At 44.6% G+C, this 14,864-nt stretch overlaps 1 protein-coding gene across 5 annotated transcripts in view; it reads right to left on the reverse strand.

Annotated features, from left to right (window-relative positions):
• Window positions 1–2,498: 2,498 nt before the first annotated feature.
• KCNG2 (potassium voltage-gated channel modifier subfamily G member 2) overlaps window positions 2,499–14,864 on the reverse strand; it is a 60,835-nt gene continuing 48,469 nt past the window's right edge. For all 5 annotated transcript variants that reach the window (XM_061346346.1, XM_061346342.1, XM_061346345.1 and 2 more), the window contains one exon: window positions 2,499–3,654. In XM_061346346.1, the coding sequence (XP_061202330.1) occupies window positions 2,842–3,654 (813 nt within the window). In that variant the 3' untranslated portion in view covers window positions 2,499–2,841. The remainder of the gene's footprint in view (window positions 3,655–14,864) is intronic.

Raw genomic sequence — 14,864 nt, forward strand, 5'->3', positions numbered from 1 at the left:
GTCATTTAAAAGGTTCCTGGTTTGCATTTGTTTTCTCATCTGTCATCTCAATAGCTAAAATGAAACTTTATTAAAAGCCAGGCCTTGACTAACAGACATAATGTTAGTCAAGACAATAATGAGTGGGTTTTGTCACTTTATTAAAACTCTGTGTGCTGGAATTTGTTATGTGCCTTTTGAAAAAATATAAAGAACTCACTATTGTACAACAATAGCAGCTTGATGGAGCACAGCAATAATGTGGTGTGTGTCATCAGTCTGTTTTTCTACACAGCTGCTATGCTCCAGTTAGCTGTCCTGGTGCTGTTTTTTTCTGCTCCAGTGCCGAAAGCATCATTCATTCATGATTATTTGCTAGCATGGGAAGCATGAAACTCTTCATTCTACAAGGAAGTCTACCCCAACATGGGTCTTCTAAGAAAAAGCTAATGCTGCTGGCCACTCATGGGCCTCTCCACCTCCAGGAGACATATTCTGCACCCTCTGTGCACAGCAGCCATGATCATTGCTTTCACACCAGAGATGAAGCACTAAACCTCATGTTCCTGAACCAAAGGACCATGAAAGGTAAACTTGAGGGTTCGCCTGGTGAATCTGTTGGGTCCCACCCGAAGACTGAGCACACAAGTGCTATCATAAAGTGTGCTGCTACCCCATGCCACACTTTGCCCCCACACACTACTAATTTTGCTGCTTTGCATTTAGCCAGCTGCAAAGCTGTATCCCTGATGCCAAACCTTAATAAGCCTTAATACAAGAAATGCCTGCATCAGGATTGAAAGAATAATAAAGTTAAAATCACTCATGAGTCACAGCAACCCAGTGCTGGTATTGCTTTGCCAAGAGTCTGAGTCAGCCCAGGCACCATCCACCAGCCCTTGGCCCTCCTTGCCTGTCACAAGGAGCAAATGTGCTCCCAGTGCTGGTGGGCTGTGAACGATGGATGGGCACAGCCCTGGCGCATGCAGCTGCATTCAGTTTGCTTGTCATTCAACACAGCTGGGGCTTTGGAGATGCACATGCAGCCTGCAGGATAGGGGGGCTCAGTTTTGCTGCTTCCATCTCTTGCAGCACTTACCGTGGAGCTGTATAATCTGGCCCGGTGACAGCCTTGTGCTGCTCAGGGCTGTCTGGCCTGGCTGTGGCTGCAAAGGAACAAAGTCAGGGCTGCTATGGGGCAGAGAGAGATGGTTGCTTGGGACCCTGGCAGCAGCACTGGCATACATGGCTTCACATCAGCAGGCAAAACACCACCTCCCCTCCTCTGCAACCCAAATCATCAGAGGCGCATGTTCAGCAGCAAAGCTTCTAATTTTTATTAAAATAAATGTAAGCTTTTATTTTCCCTTGCTCCATTCCTATAAGGAATGGCTTAATACAGGAGTTTGCTAATGTAGGATTGGTGTTACAACATATGCTGAGGAAAAAAACCCAAACAAATCCCATCTTCAGTACATCAACTTTTGTTTCCTTCCTGGCAGGAGGAGGTTATGGAGGGTGACACTGCATGGCTTTAATATAAAAGGGGGATGTAGGTGCAAGAGGCAGTTGTGTTCCATTTCTCTCCATCCTCTGATCCTATCCCACCTGTAGGAGCAGTGAAAGATCTAGCAGCATGCTGACTTGGACGAGCTCCACAGCTCCATCAGGAGAGCTCAAGGGGCTGGCATCAGTAAAGAAGCATGCTGATGCCGCCATATGATTAATTTTCCCTTTAAATTGACTTAAATCTTTTGAGAATTAGGAAGAAAAGCCAGAACAATAATTCTAATTTTTAGATGACAGTAGGGGAAAAAAAAGAAAAAGAGACTACTCCTAATGCAGAGCACAGCTGCTACACTGCAGCTTGGGCCAGAACCCACTGAAGGCATCTCTTTAACTTCACCTGGTTTGGACTGCTCCTGCTTGTACATGACTGCAGTCAGCGCAGCGATCACCACAGAGAAAGAGTATGCAGAGCTTGGACTCACTGCTGGTTTAACACTGACCACCCTTCCCTGCTTGGGCTGCATGTAGTTCAGGTTTAGTTGTCTGTTAAACACATTGTTTTTATACATGAGAGATGGAAACAGTTAACGGAAGTGGAGAGATGGCATGATTTGTAAAGATATTTGTTATATTCAGCTGTTAGCAAAGGAAAAAGACCCCAAGTTGACATTCAGTACCATAGTCTGGAAGATTGTCTATGTATATTTCTGCTATGGGGCTAAGATGCAAAGCTTAGGGTGGTAAATAAGCGTATTTACTAAATAACGCATACTGCGCTAGCACACAAGTCACAGCTGCCAGCTGGTGGCCAAGGCTGCGCTGCCTGATCCATAAAACAGACAAAACCAAGCCCCTGGGAAAGCTGAAGGGATGTTTCTGCCCTTCTCTGGCTTCACACCTTGGCCTGTCTGAGGTTTGTGCCCCTTGGTGGAGCTGCCGAAACAAACCTGCTTTGCACAGGGCATAACCCTCTTGCACGTGGAGTGTCACCAACCAGGGAGGAGGAGGTGTCACGCTGGCTGATCTACTGAATGGCACATGGCACAGGCTCTGCTTCACAGGACGTTCTCCTGGCTGGCTATGTTCAATGGCTGCTCCTCGGGGCTTGCTGAAACCACTTGTTCAATAGAAAAGAAAAGCCCTATGGAAAGCAATGGAGCAGAGCTGTACTGGTTAGGATTCAGGGCTGCTTTTCAGAGGGCCCTTAAGATCAAAAGTTGGTCTTAGAGACAACCTTCTGTGTGTGTGTCTGCCCTCATTTCATTTATGCAGTTCAGGATGTTTTTCTTGTAGAACTGACCCTCCTTGTCCACTGCTTCTTGTGCTGCCAACATATGTCTTCAAGCTGTTCAGTCAGCAACTTCTCTTGGCTTCCTGATCCCCTGCGGGTTGACCCTCCTGCCCAGCATCAGTTGGTGGAAATGTGACACCAAGCTCCTGTGCACTGTTACCACGTAAGAGTTCAGTGCTCTCTTCTAGCTGGCGCATCTGCCTGCTTGCTGCTCGTTGCTGCTGCTCCTTCAGCTCACTGTAGGAACGGGAAAAGGTGTGAAAGATGGATGTGACTGGGAAAGCCATCAGCAAAATCCCACTCAAGATACTGCTCAGGGCTACCACCTGTCCAGGGATGCTACGAGGCACCATGTCCCCATAGCCAACAGTGGTCATGGAGATCACAGCCCACCAGTAGCTGGTGGGGACGCTTGTGAATTCTTGCTTGGCTCCCAGTTCGCTCTCAGCCAAGTACACCAGCGGTGAGAAGAGGGCCATGGCGACGCAAAGGAAGAGCAGGAGCAGCCCAAACTCCCTGGTGCACCGGCGCACAGTGAGCCCCAGTGTCTGCAGCCCCAGCGAGTGCCGTGCCAACCTCATCACGTACAGGATGCGCAGAGCCCGCAGGAAACGCAGCACCAGGCCCACTCGTTCCAGGTACTTGTTCCCAGCTCCCCCACCGGGCTTGCTGCTGTTTTTTGTGGAGGCTGTATCCACAATGAGAGAGATATAGAAAGGCAAGATGGCCAGGATGTCGATGATGTTGAGTGGGGTTTTCAGAAAAGCACACTTGTTCTCTGCCTGGATGGATCGCAGCAGGAACTCAAATGAAAACCACGCCACGCACACTGTCTCCAGCACAAAGATGTCATAGCACTTCTGTGAGCATTCACCCTGGGGAGAAGAGGAAGGGGAAACACAGAAAAGGGAGGAGAAAATGATTTAGCCACAGAGCAAACTAAAGAAACAGAGTAGCAGTTCTTAAAGGAAAGCACCATGTGAAATAGATGTAAATTGTAAGGTACCAAAGTAAATCATTGCTGCTGAGAGCAGCTGGAATGGATAACTAAAACCAGAGCTACCAGCTACGTTTGGCTGCAGGATGGGTCAACACCACTCAGGAGTATCCAAGGCTGCCAAGAATATGGTGTGCTATCAGCTGTCGGCTAGACAGCACACTGCTGAAAGGCCAGTGGCTCTCACCTCATTTCTAACCAAGCCTTTAACACCCTTTAGAAATAATTAGTACAGGATTCACAGATTTTAATAAATGGTGATCTCTCCCTCCCTTCCTGATCAATAAATTGCTTGAAAACAGCTCATAAACACCTACGGCATTTTATGTCATGTGCTTGGAGTAATCTAATATTCACAGAACATGGAGTATTGTTTATATTCCAGTGAACATTTATTAACACACTAACCCTGTAGTCAAAAGCTTACCTGAAGTATTGATAAATGTGGGTATTTCTAACAGAAAAAAGTAACTCAAGAACAGAGGAAGGGACGGGAGAGGTAAACTGTTTAAATTACCTCACCTGTAACTAATAATGACCATGATGCCCTACCTTAGCTTTCTGAGACACTGGAAGAGGTGCTCACTTAGTGGAAAATAAGGGAGCACTCAGATTCTTTAGTTACAATGCCTATAAATGAGCCAGCCTTGGTGCATTGGAACAGCAATAAACAATGATGACGGTGATGGCTGCTCTTTTGACTGTTAATTCAATAGCACGAATACTATGGCAATTCTCTACTAACTCCAGCTGAATAATAATAAGCTTCTCTAAATAAACAGATTTTGATGTGGACAATTATAGGGCTAGTGCTGTTTCCTTTCTAAATGTTCATATGAAAGCGTTAATGCTCTGGAGGCTTGAAGTGGGAGGCAAGGGTATATTTGTTTAAAGGAAGTGTATATTTATTCAGTGAGCCAGTTTGAACAGTTCATGAAAGCTCTTGTAAGCATGTAGGAGGCCATCCATGCTAGAGGGGTGTGTGACTCCCACTGGATGCAACAGGTATTAGGTACCAATGTAAAACCTCATTTTGCTCTCCTGTACTAAATTATGGTAATAAAATATCACTCAAGTGTGGTGAGCCTGTGTCAAGCTGGTCCCCATTTCACCACTGGAGAAACTGGCATAAATATAAATGGTTCTGCCCACATGCTCACCACAGGTGCCTTCTGCTAGGCAGAGCTGAGGAAATGTTTACTGCACAGCACCACATCCTGATTTCATCCCCCTCTAAGTGTTTATGAACAGGTTTTTCTTTGTTTTGAAAGAAAACAGCAAAAGAGTGATGAGGCTTGTGCTGTCTCCGTTAACTACAGCATTCCCCAGAATGATGGGGAATGACTGGATACATGTTCCAAGGGCTGCTGCACTGTTGGCACCAACAAGATGTCATCACATTGAATGTACCACCTTGTGATATCTCAATATACCCAAAATGCCGAGGCACCCTCCCCATTTCACGCTTACTAAGAGACTGAGACAATAACTAAAGCGATGTCAATACAAAAACCAGAAAAAAAGCTGGTCCTTGTATTAAACAAGAAGGAAGGTTGTAATGCCTTTTATTTATAGATATTTTTAGTATTCCATTTTCAATTGGCATATGATGTACCTCCCACTGTTTCCCAAAGGGTCATGCTGATAGGGAGAGAAAAATTACTTGTTCTATTGAAACTGCTGTCAAGATTTAAAGCATATTGCAGGGAGGAAGGATAATCTTGTCTTACTGAGCTTACTGTAGCTCAGATAGACTGTCTTTAGCTTTCTAATTTTGATAGGTGTGAAAACTAGAAGGAGCTTAATTTATTTCTGCCTCACCAAACTAATTTGGTCATAAAAAGTATTTTTGTCACAATCATCATTCATAGGACAAAACATTTTGTTTATAGGGGCTTTGCTCCTATCACAGCATAATTAAGCTGTCAGGCGCTCCCAGCAGATACAGAACCAAGATGCTTTCACACCACTGCACAAATCTGTCTCTGTGGGCCAGAGCCAAAGCTCACAAAGTCAAAGTCAGTGGAAGGACTCTGTCTGCACCACTGTAACTTCTCATCTTATTACCAAGAAACCAGCCATCACACCAGTTTTGTTCCAGAGCCCTGCTGCTGGGAATCTCCAATCAGGACATGCTTATCCCACATGTAAGGGCAATGGCTGTGGGTGATTTGCAGTTCCTGATACTATCCTTCCACATGACCCATTTATATCACAAAAAGATCAGCCTGAGATGTTAAGAAGATGATCCATAGAAGAATAGTTACGGCTTGAGCAAAGCAGCTGCTATGGCAAGAAGGAAGAAACCCCAATGTGCAAATCTGCTTTCTCTGAAAGCTGCATCAGTACTTGGACCACCATGTATGGAAACTAGGATGTAGTTCACCTTAAGAAACCTGTCAGGAAGCATTCTGGATTCTGATGTGCATGTATCTGATTTTTGTGCCACTAAAAGTTTAAGGAAAGTTGGAGAAGCCTATGTAGATTTTAGCCTTGGAATAGACCTACAAAGACATAAAGGCACTTAATAGCTAATTTGGCACCTAATTCCTCCAGTGCTCTCTATTTTGTGCATAAGGAAAGGAAACTCTCCAAAGTCCTTCTGTGTACGTGTTTCGGTGTGGGAGCAAACAAGAGTGAAAAAATGTTGCTCATTAACTGACGACCAGTGGAGATGACTTTCAGAAGACTCTGATCTGCCCTCCCACACTCTGATGTGTTTATCCTGTGTAGGTTCACAAACCTACAGCTTTGCTATTTATGTCTCCAAGCTTCCTGCAGAACTACTTCAAAAATGCCAGTGCAGGAGCATCCTGGCAACCTTTGCTCAGTTGAGCATGGGGGGGCTTGGCGGGATCTGCAGCGTGGGTCATCCAACGCAGCAGACCCAAGCTGCCCATCACTGTAATGAAGAGCTGAAATATACTCCCATCCAGAACTGATGCTGGGCTCTGGCTTTCCTCTGCTCTTCCCACTATCCACATCTGACAGCTAACCCTGTGAATGCCAAAAAAGTTTACTTTCAGTAGAGCCAAGTAATAATGCTCTGCCACACAGAGTTCATTTTAGTGGGATGAAACAATCCCCTCTTTCAGCTAATGTATAATTACCTTCAGCAAAGTGCTAGTCTTCCACAGTGTTGTTATTAACCTATTGCAATGTGAACAAGCCAGGCGCGGTCCGAAGGCTGTCCTGAGAATAACAGGGTCTGAACAGGCTTTCAGAAAAAGAGACCTGTGTGTCAATTAACCTGCTAGAGGCCTTTTTTTCCCCACTAATTAAGTGTCTTGCTCTCCCCTGGACCATGTTTCAATATCATCTAGGTATGACCTATTATTATCCTCGCATGAAATCAAAACAGTAACAGCAAAAACACATTTCATGCTCTTTGGTTCTCTGAGCTGCAGCTGCTTTTCCTTGCAGCTTTTTCCCCTTCATTACAGCATTGTGAAAAAACAAACAAACAAACAGGCAGGTTTTTTGCTTTCTAAAACTTTTAGCTATGTATTTGAGTCCAACCGGATGCTATGACTCTGCTTAGGGTTTTGGCTGTTTCTTTTTTCCATTCAAGAAAACAAAACAAAAATGCGCAGAAAGGCACACACGGAGATGGAAAATACCAGTCAGGAATTAATCAGCCATTTAAGAAAAAAAACAAGTCCTAACAAAATAGGATAGCATCCTGCCCAAAATAGGTCTGTATCAAATCGGTATTTTCACAAACAAGACCAAGCTACACCAGCTTATGGCCATAAAACATGTACATTAATAACTACGTACTGGTTTTTCCTTTTTTTGTAAGCAAAATAGCTAGCTCTCTAACTAACCAGATTTCTTCATCTTGTAATCTAATGGATGCATTTTTATGATTATATTTTCATGTGTAGCTTTATAAAACTGGGCCACAGGAAAACTTTTTTTTAGCATTCAAAACAATTTGATTTCTTTTTCTCCTTTAGAGGTCTAAATGAAAAATGGCAGGAATGGCAAACAGAAAGGACATCCCCATTGCGCTTATCTAATGTTAAAAGACTAACTTTTTTTTTTTTAATGGAAGTGTTCAAAACCCATGTGGATGAGGCCCTCAGTGACAGGGTTTAGTGGTGGGCTTGGCAGTCCTGGGGTAAAGGTTAGACTTGATGATCTTCAAGGTCTTTTTTAACCTTGATTCTATGGTTCTATGTAACCATGGCATTAAATAAACAATATATTTGGCTTTTGATTACAAAAAGCAGTGGTGTAATAAAGATAAATGGAAACAAACATTCTTTAGAAGATGTACATGTTTATGTGTGTACATGTAGGTTTTTTCCAAGCAGCAAGTAGGGTTTTTTTTTCTTGTGCAGAAATTACTTGAGATGGTGAAATATCTGCAGTTGCAGAGGATTTTGAGGCCATTTACTAATGTCAACTCAGGGTACAAGAAAAGAAGGAAGGTCTCAGTGAGTAGCTCTATGCAGTCAGATTAAAGTGAGTCTCCTTCACTAGGAGCTGTAGCCATTTGCTGTCAGAAAGCCAACTACAGTATATCTTCCTTCTGGAGAAACGTTTTCTTTGCCAGAGGCTCATTTGGCAACAGGAAAACTACAAAAAGAAAAGCTGGTAATCACTGGAGTTCAAATCCAGCTGTGCTCATTGCTCCCTATGGTCAGCCTAAAAACTGCAGGAACCTTTCACAAACATTTTGGCCTGCCTTGCAGGGTCCCTTTCACTTGTACTTGCCCGGACTGTGCCTCAGAAAAATTCTCCACTGTGTGTTGTGTGACTTCTTGACCCTTCCTTTGGCCTGCTGAGAAGGAATTCTGATTTTCCTAGACATTCCTGCAGGCTCTGACAGCATTAGCCCCCTGTGCCATTAGAAGATGTCAAAAGCCAGATCACCCCTAACCATCCCAGTTCTTGTGTTGCTTTGCACACACATTATTTTTCATGGTCAGCATCTCCACAGTACTTTCAAGGAAGACGTTTCAATGCTGCCCACTTCTCCCCAGTAGCAAAAATTCCACCCCACCCCCCCCAAACATGTATGTTAAGAAAACAACCCCTACAAAACCAAACATGAGAGGCATTTCATATGAAAACACTTAGATAATCTTTAAAATCATGACATTCCTACAATGGCATTTCTGTTCTCTTCCACTTGCCCCTTGTTATTTGAGCCTTTTCTCTCATGTATTTCAAGTATTTCTCCATGCACATCAGCTTAATTATTTTTTTTTAACAACAATGTGTAACTCAAAATTCTGATGTAATCAAGAATTTCAGGTTCAGCACCATAAATCAGTGTTAAAGGACCTGCAGATAAAGTCCCTGGGCCTGCTACACAAGATCTGCCCACAGCCTGGGCACAGAGCTGCAGAGAGCAAGCTCAGCACTCATGGTGATCCCCTTGGATTTGCATGTGAGGCTGAGCCACCTGTTTCAGTGAATGAATGTCTGCAGGGAGAGCCAGAGGACAGCCCCCCCCCCTCCTTCAATTATTCAACAGCCCAACACTTGGAGCACTTGCGCAGCTTGGGAGAGACCCAGCTCCTTGCTTAAAGTGTTGGGTACTGGGTCCCAGCCATCTCTCGTCCCAGCTATCACAGTGAAATGAAGAAGCATTCCCAGAGACAAACTGCAGGAAAACAGCAGCATTCCCAGAAACATGCCTCCCCAACAAACCCTGATGATTTTGCTCATACCGGTGCTTTCTAATGAAAATCCATCTTCTGATGAAAGCATCCAGCTGATTTTCAGAGCAGGGATGACTGTGTGACCCTTGTGGTGTGACCTACTGTTGGAGGGGCAGCATCTCACCCTGTCCTCAGGCTCAGGCATGCTCCTCACACCACTGACCACCTACAGACTTGGTGATTGTAATTCAGTACATCTGCTGTTAAAGCTAGGGTCAGGCTGAACTCACAGCAAGGCTGCTCAGAGTGTTTCTTGTGCTCCCCAGCAGAGATGATTCAGCTACTGCACAGTCTGTCCTCAAAGCTGGCTGGCTGGCTGTGAATTCAAAGTAAGGGTTTCTGTTTTTAAAGTCACCGAGGGGCCATGAAAGAGCTCTCTGCTTCTTGCTGTAAACACTTTGATCTCTAACTAGAACTTAGTTCATGCTTCATCTTCAGCCCAGCTACTACGGAAGGTAACCTTGCCTTCAGCAGGGAGGGTTGTCACAAACAGCTTGCAGTCATGTTATGGACACAAGACATGTAGCTCTTGTACAAGTGTTCCTGTACAACTTGTCTTCATAGAATAGAAAAGACAAGGAGGTGGGCAGTAGCAATATTTACTTTAGACATCTTTCTGGATTTCCTTTGCTCACAAGATGGCAAAGTCCCAAATCACCACTTTTCAAAACCTCTCAGCCTCTCATGTCTGTTCTGCCAATGAAGCTGCAAATAAACATGGAATGCAAACAGGAGTTTAGCCATGTACTGTGATAGCCTATAACCACCCTTGCAGACTAAATAGGCGGCAGACACAGATGGCACTCATGATCCAGGAGGCCGCAGAGGGAACAGGCTGTTTCCTTGAGTTACTGCCCAATCCACAAGCAGCCTGCTGCTTTGCACCACCTCAGTCCCAAACTGCATGGCCAAAATTAGATGCTATAGGTAAGGACATAGTTTTCTCAGGCATAAATACTGAGCCTTGGGACCTGTTTAACTGCCACCTTTTCCCCTGTGAATGCTGTAGATGTCTTAACAGCTGTACTCTGATTGCATGGATTTGGCATATACATCTGAATTATGGGGAAAGACACAGACACAGGAAATTCGATTACCTACCTACCAGGCAAGACTGTTGTTGTGATACCAAGGCTGCTCTTTATTGCCCTGCCTCCTTCACTTACTGTCCCTGCCATATGCAGACACATGCTTTAGTCCACTGCCCTGCTTCTTTTCACCTAAGTAGAGTTGCTAGGAAGAATGGAAAGCAGGTAAGTAGCACTATAGGTGCACAAAATACCCTCTCATTAACATCTGCTTCTCACACAGCTTTTCTCAAACCTACATCCACTTTTAGCACACAATTCTCCAAAAGCAACAGTATTTGTTAGAGGGAAATAAATGTTAACTGCCTCTATTTTATGGAAAGCAATCAAAAGCTAAACTCTGCAAGAAGCGAGAAACAGATTAAGAATCAAGCAGACAATAAATACCTATGAAACAGAACACAATCAAGTTGCCTGATTTTCAGGTGCCTATCAGGAACAGCACAGTATATCATTCAGAGAGGCTGGGGGGATGTAAGGACATCCAACATCTTAAAACTCCTCAGGCTCAGAGGCTGCGACTGGGAGCCACTTGAAGGAACAGTATGTGCTCCAGCAGCTGGCTGCTCTATCTCCCAGTCTCATCGTACCACACACCAGGACAGAGGGGCTATGCTGTAACTTGAGGAGTGATGTACCCTGGATAACACTTTCTTTGAGGATACTTCTTAAGACTCTGCTCCATTCTCACTGCCTAGTGACCCCCTCATGGGCTAGTATTCCCTTCACATTGTATGTCTTTGGTTTGTAATCTGCTTCACTACAATGAGTATACATAGCTCCTCGCAACCTGCAGTTTTCACCCTTGAAACAAGCCTTGACACCAGTCTTCTTGCTTACCAAATACACACACACACACACACACACAGACCAACCAACATTTGTATTTGGAACTCCCCGATAGATCCAAATATGTAAGCGAAGGATTCAATTCGTTCAAAACCCACCCATGTCAAACAAGGATGACTGAAATTGGGATGAGTTGGGAGAGTAACCCAAGCTTACTTGAATGGCTAGTGGAATGGAAAACCTATCTTAAAACCAGACAATTAAATGCATTTGACTTGTTTACAGTCATAAAATGAAGGCAGAAAAGAGACATGTTTGCTGTCTATAAACATACCAAGGGGATGAAGAGGAGTACTGTTTAATGGCACCGTCAAATGTTCTCATTCAGGTCTATCTGAATGACTGATAGCTGAAATAACTGCTATCTCCATCAACTACCTGTCTCTTTACAGTCCACAGCTCAGCCCACAGAATGGGACATATGAGCATTCCTTAATCCTCTTCAGCGCAGAGTGAAATAGGATAACTCACTGTCTGGTTATGGAACAACAGCTGACTTCGTTCACGAGTGGCTGGGAAGTTCAACACTATCAGCTAGGTAATGGCAATCAGTGTGTGAGGTAGGAGTGAGGAGAGAGACCTAGCATGCTCAGTTTGCACTTGCTGGTTGCAAAGAGAACCCATCACTAAGCAAAAGGATGGTGTTGGCAAGAGAAGAAATAGCTACACCAGCTTTCAGAATCTGGACTCCAGAAGATACATGAGAATCAACAAAAGCCACCCTGCAAGAGCAGGGAAGACCTTTTAAAATGAAGCTTCTTAGTTTCTGGAAATGGTGGTGTGATGTATGCAGGACAACAGGGGACTGCACTTAACCTCAGAGGACCCCCTCAAGCCCCACCTGCCCACAGTGTTCAACTAGCAAACAAAATGATGTGCTTGGTGCTGCTGGAGCTGAGCCTTGGGGTGTCTGAGATCCCTGCCTGGCTTGCCCATGGCTTTCATCTGTGCATGTGTGTAAGACATTAAGCAACTATTATTATTATTTAGAGAATTACAACCAATATGAATAAGAATAGATTTACTGCCATTTGTTTGAAAAAAATGTTCTGAGTCAAAACACTGGTTTTGTACCTGGGGCCTGCTTTGGCGAGTTTAGAACCCCTCGGTGACATCTGGAAATTGAAGACAACCAACCATACAAGAAGACACACTTCCATGGGAGCAAGGTATTGTACTTGAAACTCATCAACTCCCATGGCAGTTGAGGCAGAATTTCACAGGCCACTGCCCATGCAGCGCTTGCTTCTGACAGCTCTGCCCTGCAGCAGACCCTGTCTATAAGAAACACCCATGGTTCACACAACCTTTTAGGTGTGTCCGTGGCTCTCACACAGCCTGCTGGGCTTGGACCAGGCACAACCTGCACAGCCTGATCCAAGGGGATGCTCAGCACAGGGGATCTGTTTATCACAGTCACTGCCATAGACAGGGGCAGTAACACAGAAAAAAGAATGATCATTTCACCAAGCAATGGTATCCTCCAAAGAACAGCTTCACTTAAGAAACGCTGATGTTTCTTAGTATTTCTGAGTAAAAACTACCTTGGAATTTTCTATTTCCAGAATGTTTTTCTCAGTTTTGGCCCACTTTTTCACACAGATTAAAAGTAAAAAAACACCCCACGATTCTCATTAAGCATCAGAAGCCTCCTCGCTGCCAAGCGTCCCTCTCCCCTTGATTTACATGAACTATAAATCCTCCTCAGCCCACTCTCTTTTCTAGCTCTGACAGAGGTATCATATCCCCCCAAGTTTGGAAACTACAATGCTTTTTTAAAAAAGCCGTTCTCTGTAAATCTAAGCAAATGCTTGATCCTGAGCTTTTATGTGAAGAAGCCCAGTTACCTTCTAAATAGCGCACCTCCTGATTTCTGGAGAGTAAACCTAGCTTGTATTTATTATGCTAGTGCTCTGGAGAGAAGAAAGGCTCTGCTCTTGCTTGAAAAACCAATGTCACTTGGCACTTCGAGCACACCTGCTTCTCATAATCACTGCAGGGCTGCAAAAATAAAGATGGGGGTTATCTTCCATAAGTGGCACCATAAACCAACAAAACACTGCAGAACCAGAGCAGGGATGAGTCCTTGCCAAGGGCACTTAAGATGCAGTTCCAACAGCTACCCAGGAATGACAACATGCTCCTCTGAAAGGACCAGCCCAAGAGAGGGCTGTGTTGAAGCAGTGGCATTCCCAACACTTATACACCTACCCGCCACCTGGGAAAAGATGACGCTGTGGTGGCACCTAGCTGTGCTCACAGACTCATGCAGATATACAGTGTAGAACTGTGGTCTTCCTAAACACAGCATCCTCTTTTCTTCGTTGTCAAGCTTGTCCCACACTGGAAAGAGATCTCAGTCTTGTTCTTTCTTCCTCTGCTTCCTAATTGTATGAATAGAACAACTGATTTTCAACAGCATTTTAAAAATATTTCTCCTCTTATTTCCCCCATTTTCCCCTTCTTTCATTCCCAGTTTTAGGAGCTATTCTCCTCCCTCCCACTCATTGCAGATTCTATTTTACTGACCCACATTAGTTTTACTGGTTCCTGCAACCCTGTAATCTGCTACAAAATTTGGGGGGGTGTGTGTTTTTTTTCTCTTGGAGGAAAGGAGGACAGAGTCAAGCTTACTCTTTGCCTCTTACATCTTTTTTGCAAACCTGTTTTTGTCCCCTTCTCTTTCCCTTTATCCTATTATCTGAAAGCAAGTAAAGGATTTGCCGATGTTGCCTGTGGGTAGATTTGTTCTCCTGCTGGTAGTGGCTCAGTCACAGCTGGCAGTCTGCTACCACATTGCCCTTGCACTGAAATGCTGTCAGCTGTACTCCTGCGCTTCCAAAGTGGATGAATTTTTGCAAGGTGGATCTGACCACCATGAAAGCCGGCACTCATAGTCTCTGCTCAAGGCAACAGCTAACAGTGTTTTCTGTGACAGCAGTGCAGAATGTAAGAACTGCATGGCTTACCTTGCATTAGCCAATATTTCTCTTGGGTACAAAGGCAAATAGCTGTGAACGGAGAGAAAATACCCACAGCTTCTGCCCACAGACACTCGTGGACCTTTCAGGAGGGTGCTGCAATTTCTGTTTTTTTTTTTGCCATCTCTACCCAGTGCAGTGTGTGCCAGGTTTCCAACACAGCTCAGGATGTACTGGTTGGCCAGGACCTTCACACTATTCTCACTATTTCCTATTTGTATCCCCGCTTAGAAAAGGAACTGGAGCAGAGAGAAAGGGAATGTATATGTGTGTGCCTGCATGGGAAGGTGACGGTATGAGGGCCCTGCCAGTGAACGTCCAGAGGGCTGGGCTGGCATGTATTCTGGTGAGCAGCCTGTTCCAGCTGTGGCATCCAGCTCATGAGTGATGCACAAGCTCAAGTCTGAACAGCAGCTAATACTGGGACTAAGCCCCATCAGTAACATGTCTCAGCCCCTGTGCATCCCTTGCAAACACAGTCAGTGCTGGACAAGA

The sequence above is a fragment of the Neopsephotus bourkii genome, unplaced genomic scaffold, assembly GCF_033783945.1.
Source record: "Neopsephotus bourkii isolate Nb327-2 ecotype Australia unplaced genomic scaffold, CSIRO-AGI_Nbou_v1 NB_272, whole genome shotgun sequence".
Lineage (NCBI taxonomy): Eukaryota > Metazoa > Chordata > Aves > Psittaciformes > Psittacidae > Neopsephotus > Neopsephotus bourkii.